Source organism: Balaenoptera musculus, chromosome 17 (genome assembly GCF_009873245.2).
Source record: "Balaenoptera musculus isolate JJ_BM4_2016_0621 chromosome 17, mBalMus1.pri.v3, whole genome shotgun sequence".
Classification (NCBI taxonomy): domain Eukaryota; kingdom Metazoa; phylum Chordata; class Mammalia; order Artiodactyla; family Balaenopteridae; genus Balaenoptera; species Balaenoptera musculus.
This window is the reverse complement of record NC_045801.1, coordinates 1192697-1216305: the sequence shown is the minus strand read 5'-3', so window position 1 is coordinate 1216305 and position 23609 is coordinate 1192697. Positions and strand designations below refer to the sequence as shown.

Genomic DNA, 23609 nt, shown 5'->3' with positions numbered 1-23609 from the left:
GACAGACATGCAGGGAAGTGTAGGGCCTGAGCGCCCCGTGGCCCCCTAATGGCGGCCCTGACCGAGGCCTAGACGAGGGCTCAGGCGCTGGGGAAGAGCAACTGGGGCCTGGTTGTGTACAGCCATCAGGCGACCAACGGTCTTTGCATGTTAAGGGTTATTTAAAAAATAGGATTAATATGCCCAAAACATATGTACGACCTACTAGTGAACGAAATATTTGCGGGCTTGTACTACGGGCTTATCCCCGACCCTAAACAGTCTTGTCCCTTTCATAGAAATGGACGCGGGGCGCCGGCAGGGGCGGGGCGCCGGCAGGGGCGGGGCGCCGGCAGGGGCGGGGCGCCGGCAGGGGCGGGGCGCCGGCAGGGGCGGGGCGCCGGCAGGGGCGGGGCGCCGGCAGGGGCGGGGCGCCGGCAGGGGCGGGGCGCCGGCAGGGGCGGGGCGCCGGCAGGGGCGGGGCGCCGGCAGGGGCGGGGCGCCGGCAGGGGCGGGGCGCCGGCAGGGGCGGGGCGCCGGCAGGGGCGGGGCGCCGGCAGGGGCGGGGCGCCGGCAGGGGCGGGGCGCCGGCAGGGGCGGGGCGCCGGCAGGGGCGGGGCGCCGGCAGGGGCGGGGCGCCGGCAGGGGCGGGGCGCCGGCAGGGGCGGGGCGCCGGCAGGGGCGGGGCGCCGGCAGGGGCGGGGCGCCGGCAGGGGCGGGGCGCCGGCAGGGGCGGGGCGCCGGCAGGGGCGGGGCGCCGGCAGGGGCGGGGCGCCGGCAGGGGCGGGGCGCCGGCAGGGGCGGGGCGCCGGCAGGGGCGGGGCGCCGGCAGGGGCGGGGCGCCGGCAGGGGCGGGGCGCCGGCAGGGGCGGGGCGCCGGCAGGGGCGGGGCGCCGGCAGGGGCGGGGCGCCGGCAGGGGCGGGGCGCCGGCAGGGGCGGGGCGCCGGCAGGGGCGGGGCGCCGGCAGGGGCGGGGCGCCGGCAGGGGCGGGGCGCCGGCAGGGGCGGGGCGCCGGCAGGGGCGGGGCGCCGGCAGGGGCGGGGCGCCGGCAGGGGCGGGGCGCCGGCAGGGGCGGGGCGCCGGCAGGGGCGGGGCGCCGGCAGGGGCGGGGCGCCGGCAGGGGCGGGGCGCCGGCAGGGGCGGGGCGCCGGCAGGGGCGGGGCGCCGGCAGGGGCGGGGCGCCGGCAGGGGCGGGGCGCCGGCAGGGGCGGGGCGCCGGCAGGGGCGGGGCGCCGGCAGGGGCGGGGCGCCGGCAGGGGCGGGGCGCCGGCAGGGGCGGGGCGCCGGCAGGGGCGGGGCGCCGGCAGGGGCGGGGCGCCGGCAGGGGCGGGGCGCCGGCAGGGGCGGGGCGCCGGCAGGGGCGGGGCGCCGGCAGGGGCGGGGCGCCGGCAGGGGCGGGGCGCCGCAGGGGCGGGGCGCCGGCAGGGGCGGGGCGCCGGCAGGGGCGGGGCGCCGGCAGGGGCGGGGCGCCGGCAGGGGCGGGGCGCCGGCAGGGGCGGGGCGCCGCAGGGGCGGGGCGCCGGCAGGGGCGGGGCGCCGGCAGGGGCGGGGCGCCGCCAGGGGCGGGGCGCCGCCAGGGGCGGGGCGCCGCCAGGGGCGGGGCGCCGCCAGGGGCGGGGCGCCGCCAGGGGCGGGGCGCCGCCAGGGGCGGGGCGCCGCCAGGGGCGGGGCGCCGCCAGGGGCGGGGCGCCGCCAGGGGCGGGGCGCCGCCAGGGGCGGGGCGCCGCCAGGGGCGGGGCGCCGCCAGGGGCGGGGCGCCGCCAGGGGCGGGGCGCCGCCAGGGGCGGGGCGCCGCCAGGGGGCGCCTGTGACCATTGAAGACTTTTGGGTTGCGAACTTAGTTGAGCTTAGTTGGTCTTCTCTGCGGTTATAGGGCTGTGAGAACAGGGTAGAGCACAGACCTGGATGTGTATAACGTTGGTGGGAAGTGGCCGCAGTGGCGCTCCGGACGCGTTCGCCTAGGTGAGACCCCTGTACTGCCTGGTGGCTTGTTTGATAGAAGGTTCAGGAGCGGAAGTCGGGCTGGCGTTTTCGGAGTGTTGTTTTTGCTAAAAGTAGCCCTCAGAATACTGGAGGTTTTCCCTTGTGATGCGTCGGCAAGCTTACTTCTAGTTTTTAGATCATCTTTTTGCTTTTTAATATTTATTTATTTATTTACTTATTTGGCTGCTCCAGGTCTTAGTCGCAGCACTCGGCATCTTAGTTGCCTCGTGGGGGATCTTTTAGTTTCTGCACCGCAGATCTTTAGTTGCGGCTTGCAGGCTCTTAGTTGCGGCATGCGGGATCTAGTTACCTGACCAAGGATCGAACCCAGGCCCCTTGCATTGGGAGTGTGGAGTCTTAACGACCGGACTACCTGGGAAGTCCCTAGATCATCTTTTTAAGATGTTTTAATTTTTATGTGTGCTTTATGATTTTTATAATTTTTTACAAATAAATGCAGTGCGTGGTGGGCGGGTACTCAGCGTTTACTGATGCCTCTGCTGTGAAAAGCCTCAGCACACACGGTGGGCTGGCAGGAGACTGGTGCGGGGAGCCCCGTTTAGGCGGGATTGCGGGAGAGGATCCAGAGGGGCCCCGGGGATGGCGGGGAGTCCAGCGGTGGGAAGGTTGCGGGTTGCAGGTTGCACGTACTGAGTAGGCTCAGGGCTGCTCTGGCTTCAGCTCTTGCGTTCTGAGGCTGGTTTTGGTCCCAAAGAGGTAACTGTTTAGGCTGTTGTTGGGGGTCCAGACTACCTGGTTCCTCCCCTCCTGGCCCTGCTGCTGCTGCCCAGCCGCCTGCTGGAAGGCCTGTCCACTGTGCTCGGCCCCTCATCTCTCCCCCTACATTGTGGCAGGACTGTAGGCCCCAGCTGCTCTGGGCAGTAAAAGGGAACTGGGAAGACCCGGCGGGCTTCGTCCACCTTTCTGTTCTGCACCCGCAGCGACCAGCAGCATTCCAGTGGCACGTGTTTTGTTGGCCCTGGATGGAGGAAGACGGGCAGAGCAGAGCCGCTGACAGGGGTGAACAGGGACCTCTGGCTTCCAGCGGGGAGATTCGGTGCCCATCTGTCAGCACCGCGCAGTCGGGCTTGACCGAGCGAGGTGTGGTGCTTGCCTTCTCCACGTGCCAGCTCCTTCCTCTGGAAACACAGTCTCTCTCTGGGGGTTAATATCAGAAGAGGTGATGAACACAGTGCAGGGCTGTCCAAGGAGGGTGTGGCTGGGAGCAGGCAGACTGAGTGCTATTTGCACTGTCCCCCTGGGGCTGTTAGTGGAGGGACAGACCACGTGCGCGCTTGGGGCCTCAGGCCAGCCTGAGTTCAGCCCTCCCCACCTCGTGCCGGCCCAGCCCTGGCACCACTGAAGCCTGTCCGCCCCTCTGGGCACTGGCCAGCTCTCCAGTGCCCAGGGCCTGGTCCTGGAAGCTGAGTGGTCCCACTACCCATGAACAAAGCAAGCGACAGAAACCCCTCAGCACTGGCTCGGGCAGCACGCGGGATTAAGGAGCTGCTTCAGGAGCCCCAGGAATGTGGATTTTCTGGCCTGCCAGAGAGGTCTCTGTCCCCTCCCCGCCTCTCATCTCTGCAGGCCCCATGTGGCCTCGGGCTCCAACCGCTGACCGGCCTTCCCCAGGTCTGACACCATCTCAGCCCGGGCTGCAGAGTACAGAGCCCTCTCTCACCCCAGCTCCTGGAGAAGCGGGTGGTGGGGGTTCCAGAATGATCTAGGGGAAGAAAGGGAGAGGAGCACTCCCCAGAAGGAAGGGGTCCCGAGCAGAAGCAAGGCACAGGCCCCCAGGTGCACCCCTGAACCTGTTGGAAAAGAAAAGCCAGTGCACGTCCCATGAGGGAGCCATTGTTGTAGCCTCTGAACAAGAAAGCTCCCTCCGGGCACCTGGTTGTAGAAGCGACACGTGCGTGATAGGAAACTGGGACATGTGGGAACATGTGGAGAAGAAAACCATTCGCCGCCTGCGTCCAGGGGTGTGGTTGTCGGCCTCATCTGCACCATCAGAAAACAAACTCAGTATGCAATTTATGATCTGCTTTGGGGCTTAAAAACAAAACAGGCTTTCTCCATGTTTTACAAGATCTTCAGTGACTGCTGTTTGTCAAGATTTCACTTTTTTTTTTTTTTTTTTTTTTAATAATTTCCTCCTCCTTTTAGCTACTTTTATTTTTTATTTATTTATTTTTTATTTATTTATTTATTTTTATTTATTTTGTGCTGGGTCTTCGGTTCGTGCGAGGGCTTTCTCTAGTTGCGGCAAGTGGGGGCCACTCTTCATCGCGGTGCGGGGACCGCTCTTCATCGCGGTGCGCCGGCCTTTCACTATCGCGGCCCCTCCCGTTGCGGGGCACAGGCTCCAGACGCGCAGGCTCAGTAGTTGTGGCTCACGGGCCCAGCCGCTCCGTGGCATGTGGGATCTTCCCAGACCAGGGCTCGAACCCGTGTCCCCTGCATTAGCAGGCAGATTCTCAACCACTGCGCCACCAGGGAAGCCCAAGATTTCACTTTTTGATAAAACTTTTGACAAAGCCCATTTTCCCTATTATATAAATAGAATATAGCGTAGAAAATTTGGGAAGTGGGGAAAAGTAGAAAGAAATCACACTAGTTCACACCCCATGGCAGAAATGTACCTTTTAATTTTTTATATCTATACAAATTCTTTCTTCCCCGAATCTTTTTAGAATGGATTGCATCCATTATGTCTCTTGGTTCCATAACCCTTTAGTGTGTATTTCCTATACTCAACGATATTCTCTTACAAAACCACAGTGCAGGTACCAAATCCAGGTAATCGGACATTGATACAATGCTCAGCAAAGCGAGGCTTCTCATCGTGCTCGCGGCATTTTCCCTCCAACCCAGCATCCATTCTGGGATCCTAGCCTGCCTGTGGTCACTGCGTCTCCTGAGGAATCTATAGTGGGGAGCAGTTCCTCAGCCTTTCTTTTCTCCCGAGGTGGTTTATTAGTTGCAAGGCGGAAAATGGTACCCACACAGTCAAAAAACCAGAGAACTGTGTGATCAAAATGATCACTAGCCAGTGAAGAGCCCGTGGACACCATGTCCCTCCACGTGACGCCCAGAGGACACGTGGTTGCAGGATTCCAGCTGGAGAGGTGTGACCTGAGTCCAGTGATGCGGAAAGGGAAGGGAATGGGCAAAGCTCAGAGGGAGGCGGGAATGAGCCTGGTGTGTTCAGGGAGCGGCGGTGACCGGTTTCACAGTTGGGGGGAGCTGGAGGAAGCGGTGACACTGGACAGGTGGGTGGAAGCCGATGGAGGTAAGGCCTGCTGCCATCCAAGCACTGGGCCACCATCGAAGGCCCAGCCCAGCTGTGAGGGTGCCAGTCTCCACCCGTGCTTCTGTCTGGGCTAAGAACCTGGGGTGGGTGCCAGAGCAGCAGACTTCCATAGAAGGAGAATCTTGCGGAGGGACATTGTCAGGGACCAGGGGGTCATTTCAAGGGCTCTCTGGGCTGTGGGGTTTCTGGAAGCAGGTTAGAATGAGGTGGCTGAGGAGAGACCACAGGAGTCATCTACAGGAAAGTGCCCAGAGCACGGAGAGACAACTCAGTGATGGGCTGGGGACAAGACATTCGTCGCCTAGGCCCCACGACACGTGTCTAAGGCAGACACTGTGAAGGTTTCTCAGCCGGGATTAAACACAAGAGCACCCACTCTGCAGAGGACCCCAAGGCCGCCGTTCCTGTGGGAAGCCTGCAGCCCCACGTCACGTGTGGAGCCCAAAGAACTCCCGCCCTCGGGAACTGAATCCTGCCCACAGCCACGTGAGACCCCAGTCGTGGCCAACACCTTGCCTGCAGCCTAGGAGAGACCCCAGCTCTGGACCGGCCAGGCTGTGCCTGGACTCGTGCAACCCAAGGAAGCCGTGAGATCATAAACGCATGATGCTTCAAGCCCTTAAGTGTGTGGTCATTGAAAACCAGCGGTGAGGGAACCCCGGAGAATGTGGCGCGGCGGCCGGACGCGCGGGAAGAAGGGGATTTCTGCGCTGCCTCTGGCTTAGGAGGGGAATCCACCTGCCGAGGACCAGCCGCTGTGAGGCTCTGGCGCCCAGGCCGGGCAGGCTCGGGGCGCCCTCCCCTCGGCGGATCTTCTCCATGGGGAAGCGGTCCCTGCGGTTCTGCCTGCTTCTTCCCCCGGGGTGCTCCCCCCTTTCTCCAAGAGCGCTGACTTCATCCGTCCGTGCATTCGCTCATTCCGCAGTCAGCAAGGTCACCTAACCAGGCTTACTCCCCGGACCTCAGGCCTGGACCTGGTGGAGGCCACGCGGCCCAGGGCGGGGGCCCGGGAGGCGTCCCAGAGGTGCGGGGAGTGAAGCCCTGCAGGGGCGGGAGCGGTCGGTGTGAAGGTGGCCGGACAGCAACCCAGGGTCTTGCACGCGAAGCTAGGGAATCCGCCCATAACTCGCGAAGGCAAGCTCACGCCCCCCCCTGCGGCCTCCAGGGCAGCTGAGTGCAGGTCCTCCGGCGCCCTAGAACGTCACCGGAAGTGCCCGAGCCGCCCGGGGGAGGGAGGTGGCGCTTCCGGCGGGCGGCGGGGGCTCCGGGTAAGTGGCGGCGGACCGGGGCCTGAGCAGGGGATGGCAGATGCTGGGCCGCGCCCGCGAGGGAAACAGAAATATGGGCGCAAGGACGGGCCGTCCCTACGGGGCACGGGGCCCTTGTCTGTCCTGGGCTCTCCCTGCGAAAGGGCTCACATCCGGGAGGAGAGCGGAAGCGGGGGGCGGCCCTACCCCCGCCGTGTGACGGCCCCGGGGACAGCCTTCCCCGCCCATTGTGACGACCAGTGTGAAGGCCCCGGGACAGCCTCAGACAGTTCCCTGAAGTGAAATCACAGTATGATTTTTAAGGCCTTTGTAAATCATCGAATTACCCGCCGTCCAGTGCACTTTTTCTTCTTCCAGCGGTGTATGAAGGTGCCAGTTTCCCCTAATCGTCTATATGCTCATAAGGTGCCACTGTTTTTAACCCTTTTTTTTTTTTTTTTTTAATATTTTACTTATTTTAGGCTGCGTCGGGTCTCAGTTGTGGCTTGGGGGAACTTCCGCTTAGGTACGCGAGCTCCTCGTTGTGGCACCTGGGCTCTTCTAGTTGCGGGCGCATGGGGTCCAGAGTGTGTGGCTCCGTAGTTGTGGCGCTCGGGCTTAGCTGCTCCGTGGCATGTGGGATCTTAGTTCCCCGATCAGGGATGGAACCCGTGTCCCCTGCACTGGAAGGCGGTTTCTTAACCACTGGATCACCAGGGAGGTCCCAACTACTTGTTTATTTTCTTCTGCTGGTTACCTGTTCATAAATTTTACTAGTTTTTCGTGCTTTTTGATGTATATATAGTGGGTTTTAGATATTGAGGATATGAATCTTTGTGTTGCAAATATCCCTCCCGTTTTTTGTTTTTTGTTTTTTTTTTTCTTTCTGTTTTTGACAGTAAATATCCTTGTGTAGTTAAATCTGTCACACTTTACCTTTGGTGGCAAGCTTAGCAAAAGCATTCCTCACTCCAAAATTGCGCCACTCAGATCGTTACTTTTTTGGTTTCATATATTTATATTCAGATCTTTTATCATTATCAAGAAAAAATGTAAATACATAGAAATTTTTCCAGACATCCGAGGACTGACTAAAGGTGCTGGTTGGTTCCTGGTGGAGCTGAGACCACAGCGGGCAGGTAACAGGTGCTGCCACATCTGTCTCTGTTCCTGATCTGCTGGGGGGGCAGGGGTCGGGGAGCCAGCATGGCCTAGACAGTTCCCAGAGGGTGTCCCGTGGAGCACTAGTTTCTGGGATGTCTGCTTATTCAGACCTTGATTTATAGTGAGGTGGCTCCTTCAGGGCCCTCTGGGCAGGCTCTGACCCTCCCTTCTCTGAAGGTACTCTGACCTCACCTCCCCTCTCCGTCATTTTCTCCCCTTTCTTTCTCTTTCTCCCAGGCAGGTGTCCCACTACTGGTGTTTCTGCAGGAAGCAGCAAGCAGAGCCCCAGCCTGGGTGCGCAGAACGCCACAGAGAGGGCTACCCTGATGGACACATGCACAGGTGAGGGAAGCAGCCAGGCCCAGAGGGCCATCCTGGGATCAGGGACGTGGGGACAGCTTAGGAATCGGGGCTCCCAAGTCCATCTGCCTGGCTGCTACCCTGGAGGTGTTACTAGGCTTGGGCAGCTTCTAACCATCACAGCTCCCCACCTCCGCGCCTGCTGTGCTCCCTCAGCCCCTCCCTCCTTGGCTCTCCTGGACACACTCTACACCCTGCTCTCTCCTTTCTCTGGTCCCCCCACCTGGAGACCTCTGAGAACAAGAATTTTATTTTTTAGATTATAGTTGATTTACAATGTTGTGTTACTTTCAAGGGTACAGCAAAGTGATTCAGTTATATGGACATGTTCTTTTTTGTGTTCTTTTCCATTATAGGTTATTACAAGGTAATGAGTATAGCTCCATGTGCTATACAGTAGGACCTTGCTGTCTACCTGTTTTATATGTAGCAGTGCGTAGCTGCTGGTCCCAAACTCCTAATCTATGCCTCCTTCCAATCCCTTTCCCCTTTGGTAAACATAAGTTTGTTTTCTGTGTGAGTCTGTTTCTGTTTTGTAAATAAGTTCATTTGTATCATTTTTTAATTTTTTTTAAATTTTATTTTTAAAATTATTTTGGCTGCATTGGGTCTTCGTTGCTGCACGCAGGCTTTGCTCTGGTTGCGGCAAGCAGGGGCTACTCTTCGTTGCAGTGCGCGGGCTTCTCATTGCAGTGGCTTCTCTTTGTTTCGGAGCACAGGCTCCAGGCACGCGGGCTTCAATAGTTGTGGCACGCGGGCTCAGTAGTTGTGGCTCGCGGGCTCTAGAGCGCAGGCTCAGTAGTTGTGGCACACGGGCTTAGTTGCTCCATGGCATGTGGGATCTTCCCGGACCAGGGCTTGAACCCGTGTCCCCTGCCTTGGCAGGCGGATTCTTAACCACTGTGCCAGCACGGAAGTCCCTGTATCATTTTTTTAGATTCCACATATAAGTGATATCATATGATATTTGTTTTTGTCTGACTGACTTCACTTAATAAGATAATCTGTTGCTGCATGTTGTTGCAAATGGCATTATTTCATTCTTTTTATGGCTGAATAGTATTCCATTATATATATATATATACACATACACATATATATACGTACATACCATATCTTCTTTATCCAGTCATCTATTGATGGACATGTAGATTGCTTCCTGTCTTGGCTACTGTGAATAGTGCCGCTATGAACATTGGGGTGCATGTATCCTTTCAAAATAGAGTTTTTTCTGGATATATGCCCAGGAGTGGGATTGCTGGGTCATATGGTAGTTCTATTTTTAGTTTTTTAAGGAACTTCCATACTGTTCTCCATAGTGGCTGTATCAATTTACATTCCCACCAACAGTGCAAGAGGGTTCCCTTTTCTCCACACCCTCTCCAGCAGTTATTATTTGCAGACTTTTTGGTGGTGGTCATTTTGACCAGTGTGAGGTGGTACCTCATTGTAGTTTTGATTTGCATTTCTCTAATAATTAGCAATGTTGAGCATCTTTTCATGTGCCTGTTGGCCATCTGTATGTCTTTGGAAAAATGTCTGTTTAGGTCTTCTGCCCATTTTTTTGATCGAGTTTTTTTTTGTTATTGAGTTGGATAAGCTGTTTGTATATTTTGGAAATTAAGCCCTTGTCAGTCGCAATGTTTGCGAATATTTTCTCCCATTACATAGGTTGTCTTTTTGTTTATGGTTTCCTTTGCTGTGCAAAAGCTTTTAAGTTTGATTAGGTCCCATTTGTTTATTTTTGCTTTTATTTCTTTTGCTTTGGGAGACTGACCTAAGAAAACATTGCTACAATTTATGTCAGAGAACGTTTTGCCTATGTTCTCATCTAGGAGTTTTATGGTGTCCTGTCTTACGTTTAAGTCTTTGAGCCATTTTGTTTATTTTTGTGTATAGTGTGAGGAGGGAGTGTTCTAACTTCATTGATTTATATGTGGCTCTCCAGCTTTCCCAGCACCACTTGCTGAAGGGACTGTCTTTTCACCCTTGTATATTCTTGCCTCCTTTGTCTAAGATTAATTGACCATAGGTGTGTGTGTTTATTTCTGGGCTGTCTATTCTGTTCCATTGATCCATATGTCTGTTTTTGTGCAAATACCATGCTGGGGTTTGGTTTTTTTTTTGAATTTTATTTATTTTTTGATACTGCAGGGTCTTATTATCCATTTTATACATATTAGTGTATATATGTCAATCCCAATCTCCCAATTCATCCCACAACCCTCCACGCACCACCCCCCACCGCTTTCCCCCCTTGGGTCCATACGTTTGTTCTCTGCATCTGTGTCTCTATTTCTGCCCTGCAAACCGGTTCATCTGTACCATGTTTCTAGGTTCCACATTAACATACGATATTTGTTTTTCTCTTTCTGACTTACTTCACTCTGTATGACAGTCTCTAGATCCATCCACATCTCTACAAATGACCCAATTTCGTTCCTTTTTATGGCTGAGTAATATTCCATTGTATATATGTGCCACATCTTCTTTATCCATTTGTCTGTCGATGGGCATTTAGGTTGCTTCCATGACCTGACTATTGTAAATAGTGCTGCAATGAACATTGGGGTGCATGTGTCTTTTTGAATTATGGTTTTCTCTGGGTATATGCCCAGTAGTGGGACTGCTGGGTCATATGGTAGTTCTATTTTTAATTTTTTAAGGACCATCCATACTGTTCTCCATAGTGGCTGTATCAATTTACATTCCCACCAACAGTGCAAAAGGGTTCCCTTTTCTCCACACCCTCTCCAGCATTTACTGTTTGTAGATTTTTTGATGATGGCCATTCAGACTGGTGAGAGGTGATACCTCATTGTAGTTTTGATTTGCATTTCTCTAATAATTAGCGATGTTGAGCAGCTTTTCATGTGCTTCTTGGCCATCTGTATCTCTTCTTTGGAGAAACGTCTATTTAGGTCTTCTGCCCATTTTTTGGTTGGGTTGTTTTTTGAATATTGAGCTGCATGAGCTGTTTATATATTTTGGAGATTAATCCTTTGTCCGTTGATTCATTTGCAAATATTTTCTCCCATTCTGAGAGTTGTCTTTTCGTCTTGTTTGTAGTTTCCTTTGCTTTGCAAAAACTCGTAAGTTTCATTAGGTCCCATTTGTTTATCTTTGTTTTTATTTCCATTACTCCAGGAGGTGGATCAAAAAAGATCTTGCTGTGATTTATGTCAAAGAGTGTTCTTCCTGTGTTTTCCTCTAAGAGTCTTATAGTGTCTGGTCTTATATTTAGATCTCTAATCCATTTTGAGTTTATTTTTGTGTATGGTGTTAGAGAGTGTTCTACTTTCATTCTTTTACATGTAGCTGTCCAGTTTTCCCAGCACAACTTATTGAAGAGACTGTCTTTTCTCCATTGTATGTCCTTGCCTCCTTTGTCATAGATTAGTTGACCACAGGTGCGTGGGTTTATCTCTGGGCTTTCTATCCTGATCTATATTTCTGTTTCTGTGCCAGTACCATATTGTCTTGATTATTGCAGCTTTGTAGTATAGTCTGATTCCTCCAGCTGTTTTTTTCCCTCAAGACTGCTTTGGCTATTTGGGGTCTTTTGTGTCTCCATACAAATTTTAAGATTTTTTGTTCTAGTTCTGTAAAAAATGCCATTGGTAATTTGATAGGGATTGCATTCAATCTGTAGATTGCTTTGGGTAGTATAGTCATTTTCACAGTATTGATTCTTCCAATCCAAGAATATGGTATATCTCTCTATCTGTTTGTATCATTTTTAATTTCTTTCATCAGTGTCTTATAGTTTTCTGCATACAGGTGTTTTGTCTCCCTAGGTAGGTACCATGCTGTTTTGATTACTGTAGCTTTGCAGTATTGTCTGAAGTCTGGGAGGGTTATGTCTCCAGCTTTGAGGAACAAGAATATTAATTCTTGGCTTTGTCTCACCAGGGCCCAGCAGTGTCAACTGGCCTAGGCTCAGGGTTGGTGACCAGGAAGTGTGTGGTGGATGAGAATCTGGCTGGCCTCCCACCCACTGGCCACCTCTTTCTTGGGCTCCAGGCCCCTCTGTTCTGAAGAGTTCAGGCCACGTTTGGGGGAGGGCTCGTATTCAGTTGCCTGTTGTTGCTGTTGTTGAATTGTCACATGACCTGTGCTAACAACCAGGCCATCTTCCCTTGGCAAAGACACATGCCATTTCAAGCTTTTCCCCATCATACTCTACCCTAAGGTTCTGGTTCAGCACTGGGAGCTTGGGGAGAACATGACCGTGGCTCCCCCAAACACACGTGTACCTGCTCTCCCGGGAAGTCACAGAACCCCCGTGTCAGGTGGTTCAGCCACCCTGTGTCCCTGCACATCATCCCTTGGGGGGTGAGTTGGGGATGACCCAGAGGCGCAGCCATGGAGCCACCCTTCGGGCCCAGTACTTCCAGACCACCGTCTCCCTCCCCTGTCTGACCCTAATCCTGACCAGATCCGGCCCAGACAGCACTCTTCAGTCTCACAACTTGGGGCTAAATTTTAGCAAATGCTACCATACACAGAGTGTGGAGCAAAACAGGTTACTAAAAACAGTCCATTCAGAAAAGGAATAAAGAGAAAGCACCCTGTCTGGGTTGCTGGCCTGAGCATATACTATGAGATGTACGGCCTGAAGGGCGGTGAGGCTGAGGGTGGGGTCCCAGTGTCAGAGTGGTGACCAGCATCTGTGCCAGGGGACTGAGCTTCTTGGTTAGGACGTCTGGCAGCCCAGGTTCTGCCTTCCGGGAAGACTTCTGGGCACTTTGGGCTGGAGGTGCCTGTTGGGGGCAGCCTGTGCATTCCAGGATGTTGAGCAGCCTCCCTAGCTTTTCCCCACTAGGTGCCAGGAGCGCCCCCTCCCCACTGTGACACTGGAAGTGTTTTCAAACGTGGCCACACGTGCTTGCTCTGCTGCCAACCACTTCTCTCTGCATTCCAGGCCATGAGGCCATACCAGGGGGTCACCAGAGCCTGGGGGTCTGTCTCCCCCTACTCGTGAGACCAGGCAGACTGAGGTTAGAGGCTTGGGCCTTTTCTGGAGTCACAGGGAAGCCTGCTGATTAGCTCTCCCCCAGTCCCTTGTCCATTCCTGTGACCACAGGCGTTAGAAGTCGGGGAGGAGAGCTGGGCAGGAGGAGGACAGGCGGGATAATGGGTGTCTGCTGCCCACTGGCGTCTTACCATTTACTGTCATCATGTGGCTCTCCCGTGCCATCTGTGTGTCGTTAGCAGAGTTCTACATTGTGCATCTCTGCCCCTGTTTTCCAGCTTTTCTAGCACAGGCACCGAGTGGTGGCCCGGCTTCCTGCTACGCTGCTTCGGTGGCTGAGAAAGGGGCTCAGAGCCCAGGGCTGATGCCACGGCAGGCAACCTTAGAAGAAGGGGGACGCCGTGGACAGGCTGTGCCAGGACTGTTACGGGGGCCTCCCCAGGCACTGCGGTTTCCAGACCCTTGTGGGAATGAGGAAGCTGGAGAGAGGCCCAGAGATTCCCCTCGGGGACCAGTTGTTTATGAGGAAACTGGAGGGCAGAATGGCCATGAGGACAGTGTGTCCGGGTCAGAGGTCACCCTGAATGCAGCCTCCACGGCCAATAGGAGAAGCCACTGGAAAGGACAGCCTTACCGATGCAGCACTTGCGACAGGAGCTTCAAATGCTATTCGGATGTGGTGAAACACCAGAGCATTCACTCTGGGGAGAAACCCTACGAGTGCAGCGACTGTGGGAAGGCCTTCATCCACAGCTCCCACGTCGTCAGGCACCAGCGCATTCATAATGGGGAGAAGCCTTACGTTTGTAAGGAGTGTGGGAAAGCCTTCAGCCAGAGCTTCAACCTCATTAGACACCAGAGAATCCACACGGGAGAGAAGCCCTATGAATGTGCTGAGTGTGGCAGGTCCTTCAGTCAGAGGTCAGACGCCATTAAGCACCAGAGAATTCACACTGGTGAGCGGCTGTATGAATGCAGCGAGTGCGGGAAAACCTTCATCCACAGCTCAAACGTCATCCGGCACCAGAGAATTCACCACGGAGAGAATCCTTACGAATGCAAAGAGTGTGGGAAAGCCTTCAGCCAGAGCTCCAACCTCATTCAGCACCAGCGGGTCCACACCGGGGAGAAGCCCTACGCCTGCCAGGAGTGTGGGCGCGCCTTCAGCCGCAGCTCCTTCCTCAGCGAGCACCGGCGCATCCACACTGGGGAGAAGCCCTACGAGTGTGGCGAGTGCGGCCGTGCCTTCAGGGCCCTGTCGGGCTTCTTCCGGCACCAGAGGATCCACACTGGGGAGAAGCCTTTCCACTGTGCCAGGTGTGGCAGGGCCTTCCGCCTGAGCTTTCATCTCATCCAGCACCAGCGAGTTCACGGCACGGAGTGAGCCTGTTGGGGGGTGAACGTGGAGTGGAAAATTGAGTAAATAAGATTGGAGTGTGGGTACAACGCCCTTCACTTTTTGCCCATGCCCCCAGCTTTGTGTACTTCACCCCACAGGAAGAGGATAAAACTGTCTTGGTGGTCTCCAAGCCTGCCCGTGGAGGCCTGCAGTTTGTCTACCGCCGCCTGGCCAGGAGCACCAGAAGGGAAAGAGGAGCCTTGGGGAAGGAGACGTGATGGCAACGTGTGCCTCGGAAGTTAATTTATTTCATTTTCACAGCACTGGGTTTTTCCTGAAGTATAATTTACATACAGTGGAACGCACAGATCTTAAGTGTTTCGTTTTATGAGTTTCAACAAGTACAATGTGCTTTGACCTTTACGCCCACCACACTCTCAAGATGTAGACTATTTCCATCACCCCAGAAAGTCTCCTTATGCCCCTTCAAGTCAGCCCTTTATCCTCAGAGGCAACCAGTGATCTCGTTTCTGTCACTATAGTTTTGCTTGTTCTAGAACGTTATATAAATAGTGATATAATTTATACTCTTTTATGTCTTTTTCCCTTTGCTTAATGTTTTTTGAGGTTTATCCATGTATCAGTAGGTTTTGGGGGTTTTTTTGTTTTTTTTTCAGTTTCATAGCTCTTTTGAAAAGTCAAGAATCACTTTCTACCCTGTATCAAAGCTATATGCTTACGTCTGTGTCTTTCTATCAAAGTATGAGCCCCTGTAGCTAGAATTATTTTAGCACAGCCCCGGATACAGGATGTGCACTCCACAAAAAAATAAGTACATGAACTATGCAGGGGAGTTTATGAAAGACAGGCATAGAGGAAAGACCACAGGCTTGGCCGGAAGGAGGAGGTACTGATTCACTTGTTTTCACGCCATTTCGGAGTATACAGAACTCTTCTCAGGCTCAGGAAGGTAGTATAAGATAAAGCAAGTTTAAGATGTTTGTACTTCCAACAGACATTTCCTAAGCACTTAGCTGTCCAGGCTCTTATGCCACTGTTGTGGGAAACACAAAGCCACTGTGATGGCTGCATTCAAGGACTTTGTAGGTAAAAGTCCAATAACAGAAGTATATAGAGGAAACTAGTGACACAGGAGAGCAGTAAACAAGACTGGGGCAAGGGGAAAACTGGGGTGAACACCCAGGGGAGGGGATTCCTGAGCAGATGGATTAAATGTTGTGTACAAAGCAAAGGTCAGGGCACACTAGGGGAATGTGAAGAGCATAAGAAATGTGCTCACCCATAGGACCTTCCAATTCGTAGCTGGGAGATTAGACAAAAAGGGTATGTAAAACAGTGGTCTAGGTAAGCTCACTGCTCATGATCTGATATTTCATATCACAGTACAGTAGTGTTATAGATACCTACAAATGCTATTTGCCAGATAGGAAGGGAGAGGTGTCTTTGTTGGGGATGATACTCTGTACATATCATAAAACTCTGCTGTAACAATCTGAGTGAGGTCATGTTATTGAAAGTTTACTGTAATGACTAAGACAAATATGAGCAGTCACCTGGCCACAAGTCCTGGGGGTCCAGCTGCAGCACCCAAATCCGTCCTAGTCAAGCTGTGGTTTGGCGCCACTTCGTGGGAACTGTCTGCTCTACTTTAACTACTGACTGAATTATTTGGGTCCTGTAGCTGGCTGGGACTTCCAAAATAGTAGCTCAGTTCTAGGGCTCTTGTTGGCACCTATTTCTTTTATGGTGTGAGCTTAGGCCACAGGGTTGTGCAGCCTGTAGGGGCAGAGTTGCCCTCAGAGTGCATTCAGTGGCACCACAGCTATTGGGCTGCTGACTCTTGGGCCAAGGTAAGGTGGAAAGCTAAGCCTGGCACTCCCATGCTAAGCCAAGACCCAGGTTTGTGCCTCCCAGGTAGCTCTTTTTGGAGGAAAACTTTCCCTACTTAGACCCTGTAGTGTCCCTGATCATGAGATCAAAGCAATGAGCTTACAGAAATCATCAAGTACATAGGAAGGTGAGTCTCATTGACTGGGGGTCAACAAAATCAGCAAAGAACAGATATAAAACCACAAAAACTGCAGATACTGAAATTGCCAGATAATGCAGGCAAGAGAATAGTTATGCATGAAGTGTTTGTTTAAAAAAATCAGACACCTTCCCACTAAAATCTGGAACAAGGCAAGGATGCCCACTGTCACCATTTCTATTCAACAGATAGTACTGGAAGTCCTAGCCACAGCAGTCAGACAAGAAAAAGAAATAAAAGGTATCCAAATTACAAGGGAAGAGAGAAAATTGTCATTATATGCAGATGACATGATAACTGTATATAGAAATCCCTAAAGAGTCCACACAAAAACTACTAGAACTGATAAATTCAGCAGGGTAGCAGAATACAATATCAACATACAGAAACCTGTTGCATTTCTTTACACTAACAATGACATATTGGAAAGGGAAAGTAAAAAAAAAAAAAAAATCCCTTTTAAGATGGCATCAAAAAAAAAAAACTTAGGAATAAACCTGACCAAGGAGGTGAAAGACTTATATGCTGAGAACTATGAAACATTGATAAAGGAAACTGAAGGTGATTTAAAATGGAAAGACATGCTTTTGGATTGGAAAAATTAATATTGTTAAAATGGCCATACTACCCAAAGCAATCTACAGATTTAATGCGATCCCTATCAAATTACCCATGACGTTTTTTCGCAGAACTAGAATAAGTAATCCTAAAATTTATACGGAACCATGAAAGACCAGAATTGCCAAAGCAGTCCTGAGGAAAAAGAACAAAGCAAGAGGCATAACCCTCCCAGACTTCAGATAATACTAAAAAGCTACAGTAATCAAACAACATGGTATTGGCACAAAAACAGACATACGGATCACCAGCACAGAGAGCCCAGGAATAAACCCACACACCTACCGTCAATTAATCTTCGACAAAGGAGGCAGAAATATACAATGTAGAAAAGACAGTCTCTTCAGCAAGTGGCGTTGGGAAAGTGGGACAGCTGCATGTAAATCAATGAAGTTAGAACACTCCCCCACACTATACACAAAAATAAACTCAAAATGGCTTAAAGACATATAAGACACGACAACATAAAACTCCTAGAAGAAAACAGGCAAAACATTCTGACATAAATCATAGCAACGTTTTCTTAAGTCAGTCTCCCAAAGCAAAAGAAATAAAAGCAAAAATAAACAAATGGGACCTAATCAAACGTAAAAGCTTGAAAGCACAGCAAAGGAAACCATAAACAAAACAAAAAGACAACCTATGCAATGGGAGAAAATATTTGCAAATGTTGTGACTGACAAGGGCTTAATTTCCAAAATATACAAACAGCTCATCCAACTCAATAACAGAAAAAATAAACAATCAAAAAATGGGCAGAAGACCTAAACAGACATTTCTGCAAAGACACACAAATGGCCAACAGGCACATGAAAAGATGCTCAACATCTCTAATTATATTAGAGAAATGCAAATCAAAACTACAATGAGGTAACAACTCACACTGGTCAGGATGACCATCATCAAAAAGTCTACAAATAATAAATACTGGAGAGGGTGTGGAGAAAAGGGAACCCTCCTACACTGTTGGTGGGACTACAAATTGGCTTCCATACTATGGAACACAGTATGGAGGTTCCTTTAAAAACTAAAAATAGAGTTACCATATGATCCAGAAATCCCACTCCTGGGCATATATCTGGAGAAAACTAATACCAAAGGATACATACATCCCAATGTTCATAACAGCACTATTCACAATAGCTAAGACATAGAAGCAACCTAAATGTCCATCAACAGGTGAATGGATAAAGAAGATGTGGTATTAGGTTGGCCAAAAAGTTCATTCAGGTTCGTCCATAACATCCGAATGAACTTTTTGGCCAACCGAATATATATATATATATATATATATATATATATATATATATATATATGTATATATGTATATATACACACACACACGCACACACACACAATGGAATATTACTCAGCCATAAAAGAGAATGAAATACTGTCATTTGCAGCAACATGGGTGGACCTAGAGATTATCATACTAAGTGAAGTAAGTCAGGAAGAGAAAGACAAATACCATATGATATCACTTACATGTGGAATCTAAAAAAAAAAAATACAAATGAACTTATTTACAAAACAGAAATAGACTCACAGACATAGAATACAAACTTATGGTTACCAAAGTTAGGGAGATAAATTAGGAGTTTGGGATTAACATATACACACCACTATATATAAAATAAACAACAAGGTCCTACTGTATAGCACAGGGAACTATATTCAATATCTTGTAATAAACTATAATGAAAGAGAATATGAAAAAACATGTATGTATGTGTGTGTGTGTGTGTGTGTGTATATATATATATATATATATATATATATAAAGTGTAAATCACTGCTATACACCAGAAACAAACACAGCATTGTAAATCAACGATACTTCCATTTTAAAAAAAGAATAAAAAAGAAGACAGACACAGTGACAAGAAAGCAATAAGAGACTACCACTCATGAAAAGGCAGGCTTTTAAAGTAGAACTTTTAGGGGCTTCCCTGGTGGCGCAGAGGTTGAGAATCTGCCCGCCAATGCGGGGGACACAGGTTCGAGCCCTGGTCTGGGAAGATCCCACATGCTGCGGGGCAACTGGGCCCATGAGCCACAACTACTGAGCCTGCGCGTCTGGAGCCTGTGCTCTGCAACAAGAGAGGCCGCGATAATGAGAGGCCCGCACACCGCGATGAAGAGTGGCCCCCACTCGCCGCAACTAGAGAAAGCCCTCGCACAGAAACGAAGACCCAACACAGCCAAAAAATAAATAAATAAATAAATACATTTTTTAAAAAATAAAGTAGAACTTTTAGAAATGAAAATTATAATCACTGAAATAGAATTCAATTGGTAGGTTAAATAGCAGATTAGACACAGCTGAAGGAAGCATTAGTGTAGTGGAAGAAACATGCATGGAGACCCAGGATACCACAGGGACGAGGAGATGGGAAACATGAAGGAAATGTTCAAAGATTTGTAGAAGAGAATAAGGTCTGACGTAGATGTGACAAGAATCCCAGGAGGAGAGAGTGAAGGAGAGGAGATACAGCAAGACCCTACACTGACCCCTGTGAGTATGCAGATCCTCTCCCACAGGCCATCCAGGCAGAGAAACAACAGCCAACCCCATCTGGTGAAGATGAGTGTCTGCATCCCCAGATTTAACCTCAACCAGTCTCCCCATAATCAGGCCAATGAAACAATCAATTAAAGGAGAGAATGTTGAAATTGTTTTCTATGTCCTGGAAGTTCCAGCCATTCTCAAGACCCAGAATCATCATCTTCAATGTTTAAGCCAGAGTGGACAACTGCCAGCAAGTCGTGCCAACCTACAGCTGAGAATGGAGGGCCTGACTGCTTGGATGGACTTCCACAACTTCTGGTGGCCCCTGTGCCACAATCACAGTACTGTGACTCTGCACTTTACACCCCACTCACAGTGTTCCAGCAAGGCTTCTCTGTATTTAATGAAAAACATAAATTCACAGATGCAAGAAGTATAATGATATGAAGCAGCATAAATAAAAAGAAATCCACACCTGGACACAACACAATGAGAACACAGACCAGCAAGACAAAGACCTTGAGGAGCCAGAGAAAGACACCATCACCAGCAATCACAGTCACACTATCACACTGCTCAAGGCGACAGTAAGAGACAGAAGACAGTGGATTCGTGTCTTCAGTGCATTGAGAGAAAACACCTGTCCATCTAGAACTGCACGCCCAGCAAAATTATTTTTTTAGATAAGGTGAAAACAGACACTTATAAATAAGTAAAATCTGAGGCAGTTCTTCATTAAGCAATTTTCACTGAAAGGACTTCTAAAGTTTGTACTACAAAAAGAAAGAAAATGATTTCAGAATGATAGCCTTCGATACAAGATGGAGTTGGAGCAAAGAAGAAGATCGATGTGAGTGTAAACCCACACTGTGTGTGAGGACGTCCACTGGGCCCTGCACAGGGGCAGAAGGGACTTTCAGGTTCTAAGATCCTCCTTTGTTGGGAAGGGCTGTAACACACTTTAATTTTAGACTTTAAATATGCATAGTATAGTTTAACCTTAATTACTAAATATAAACGGTGTATATGTTTCCAGTCCAATAGAAAAAAAATGCAATAATTTAAAATGAACAAAAACTTACTGTATCAACTAAAAAATAAATAGGAAAAGAAAAATCTGAAAAAAGCTAATCAGAGTAAGATGGTAGAAACCACCCAAATAGGTTCATAATCACAGTAAACCTAACTGGATGAAATGTCCAGTTAAAACAGTAAGGTTGGTAGGAGGGGCCTGTAATTAAGAACCACAGTACCTGTGAAGACAAAGTAGGCAGAGGCAGGAGTCCACCAAGGGGCCAAGGGGCCTCCGGAGGTGAGACGCCCGCCAATTTGCTGTGCGAAGTTCTGGGAAGGCTCCATGACTGGAGATGGCGGGTCTGCAGGGTCCTCACCAGAGAACAGGAACCATCTCGGAGAAACAACAAAGTCCTGCCATAAGGACCAACCTCAGTGGCAACTGCATTCAGCTGCTCCAGAGGCAGCAAGGCTCCCCTGGGCTCAGAACGCCCCCACCCCGTCTCCATGGATGGAAGGCCACCACCAGACAGCTGAGGAGGTTCTCGATGCGCGTGCGAGGTCAATCCAAAGAAAAGGAGCTTTTTACAAACTCAGAGGAAACAGAGATAGTGCAAGAAATGTAGAAAAGGTGAGCGAGATGGTAGTTAGTAACCTCAAGGAGATCAAGAAGGAACGGTGTCCACTAAAAGAGAACAGAATAGGGGACTTACTTGGTGGTCCAGTGGTTAGGACTCCACGCTTCCACTGCAGGTGGCACAGGTTCGATTCCTGGTCGAGGAACGAAGATCCCGCATGCTGTGCACTGCAGCAAAAAAAGAAGAGAACAGAACAGTATTTTAAAAGGAACAATTCAAAAGAAAGAAACAAATCTTAAAAACATGTGATAAGTAAAATTAAAAACAAATTAGGGGGGACTTCCCTGGTGGTCCAGTGGTAAAGAATCTGCCTTCCAATGCAGGGGACGCGGGTTCGATCCCTGGTCGGGGAACTAAGATCCCACATGCTGCGAGGCAACTAAGCCTACACGCCACAACTACTGAGCTCACGTGCCTCAACTAGAGCCCACATGCCGCAAGCTACAGAGCCCACGCACCCTGCAGCCTGTGCACCACAACCAGAGAAGAAAAAACCCACATGCCACAACTAGAGAGAAACCCACGCACCACAACGAAGAGCCCGCGCGCCACAATGAAAGATCCCGCATGCCACAACTAAGACCCGACGCAGCCAAAAATAAAACTTAAATAAATAAATCAATCTAAAAACACACACACACACACACACACACACACACACACACACACAAATTAGGGGACTTCTCTAGTGGCGCAGTGGTTAAGACTCTGTGCTCCCAGTGCCGGGGGCCCGGGTTTGGTCCCTGGTCAGGGAACTAGATCCCACATGCGTGCTGCAACTAAGGAGCCCTCAAGCTGCAACTAAGATCCGGTGCAACCAAATAAAAATAAATATTTTTTTAAAAAATTAGTAAGACCGTTGAGAGGTAAAGTTGAGAAAATCTTTTTAAAAGAATAAAAAGACAAGGAGGTGGATGATAAGATAGAAAGATTAAGACTAACAGGAGTTCTAGGGGGAAGAAAAGGAAACAAAATGGTGAGAATGAAATTATCAGAGAAATAATCTTAATTTTTCCCCAGAACTAAGAGACATGAATCACCAGAGCAAAAGCACCTCCCAGTACCCTCCACAAACAACAAAGGAAAACTGGTGCCGAGTCTCGACGTGGAGAACACAAGAGTATCAGTGGCGCGACCTTAGAGGGGGCAGGCCAGACAGCAGAGCCCATGGAGCACCGGGAATCAGATCCCGGGGACTTCCCAACAGCACGTCCCGAGTCGGAAGACAACGGAACAATGCTTTGAGAGTTACAACTGAAAATAATTTGCAACCTGTAAGTTTACGCGTATTGAGTCGTGAGTCCAGTGTGACAGTCGGATAACAATATTTTCAGACATGCAAACTGAAATTTTTTCACTGCTGTTCGTGAAACTTTTTTTCAGGAGGCTACAAAAAGAAGACCCCCAAACACACTAGGAGCTGGGAGACAGGGGTGGGGGGGGGTCCGGTAAACAGGGAATCCACTGCAGACAGTGGCGAGGGCAGGGGGAGCCCCAGGGAATGACACGGATCTGCAGACTTGGGACCACTTAGTTTTCTACACTCCACGCTGTAGCCACGATTACTTACTTTTCCTTCCACACAAAACATGCCCGCCCCTAAGGCACCCGGAAGTCCCATCCAAAGGCTCTTCTCTGGTGAGTTTCACCTGGTCTGGGTGTAGATGAGATGCCTCTTGAGCCAGAGACCTATAAACTACAAAGAAAAATTATCTGCCCCCCAACCTAGAATTTGAAAAAAGACACCTCCCAGCCCCTGCCCACCTCCAGCTCCAGGAGCCTGCAGGCAGACCGCAGGCCTGGCTGCGGCAGGGACGTCCCTCCCACCCCGCATCAGTGACGCTCCCGTCCATCCTCAGCCACGCCCACATGTCCCTGGCCACTGAGTGCCACACACCCACCCGAGATCTTTCCCCGTGACTCCAAAACCAGCCCCTGAGGGCGCGCCGCACCAGGCGGCCTGAGGGCACAGACACCACAACTCCTGCCGGAACTCAGGACAGCCCCACGTGCTGCCAGCTGCGCTCTCGGGGACACGTGGACTCCACCCACCCACCAGGAGAGACAGGCTCAGTGGCACTCAGGGCCCCGCCGTCCCATCTGTTGAGGGAACAGGTGCAGCGTGTCTGAGGGGGTCCCTGCCCGGTGCTGGGGCAGTTTGGGAGTGGGGAGGCATAGGCCTCTCACGGGACAGTCGGGCCCTCCCCAAGTCAGGGCCTGGGACCAGGCACGCAGCCACGCCAGCTCCCAGCCAGGCCAGGGGACACCTGATGGGGGAGGGGACACTTGAAAGCACCCGGCCGGGCGTCCGCCACCTTCTGTGTGATGACACAAAAGACACGACTTTGTACAAAAGTCCCCAATCTGCTTTAATGGTGAAAAAAAATAAGTTCCAACGAGGCACAGAGATGCTCAT

General features: G+C 51.0%; 1 protein-coding gene across 1 annotated transcript in view; it reads left to right on the top strand.

Annotated features, from left to right (window-relative positions):
- LOC118883323 (zinc finger protein 260-like) overlaps positions 1-16129 on the top strand; it is a 44657-nt gene extending 28528 nt beyond the window's left edge. The window contains 1 exon segment of the mRNA XM_036830053.1: positions 13651-16129. Within this exon segment, the coding sequence (XP_036685948.1) occupies positions 13651-14406 (756 nt within the window). The 3' untranslated portion in view covers positions 14407-16129.
- The last annotated feature ends 7480 nt before the right edge of the window (positions 16130-23609 follow it).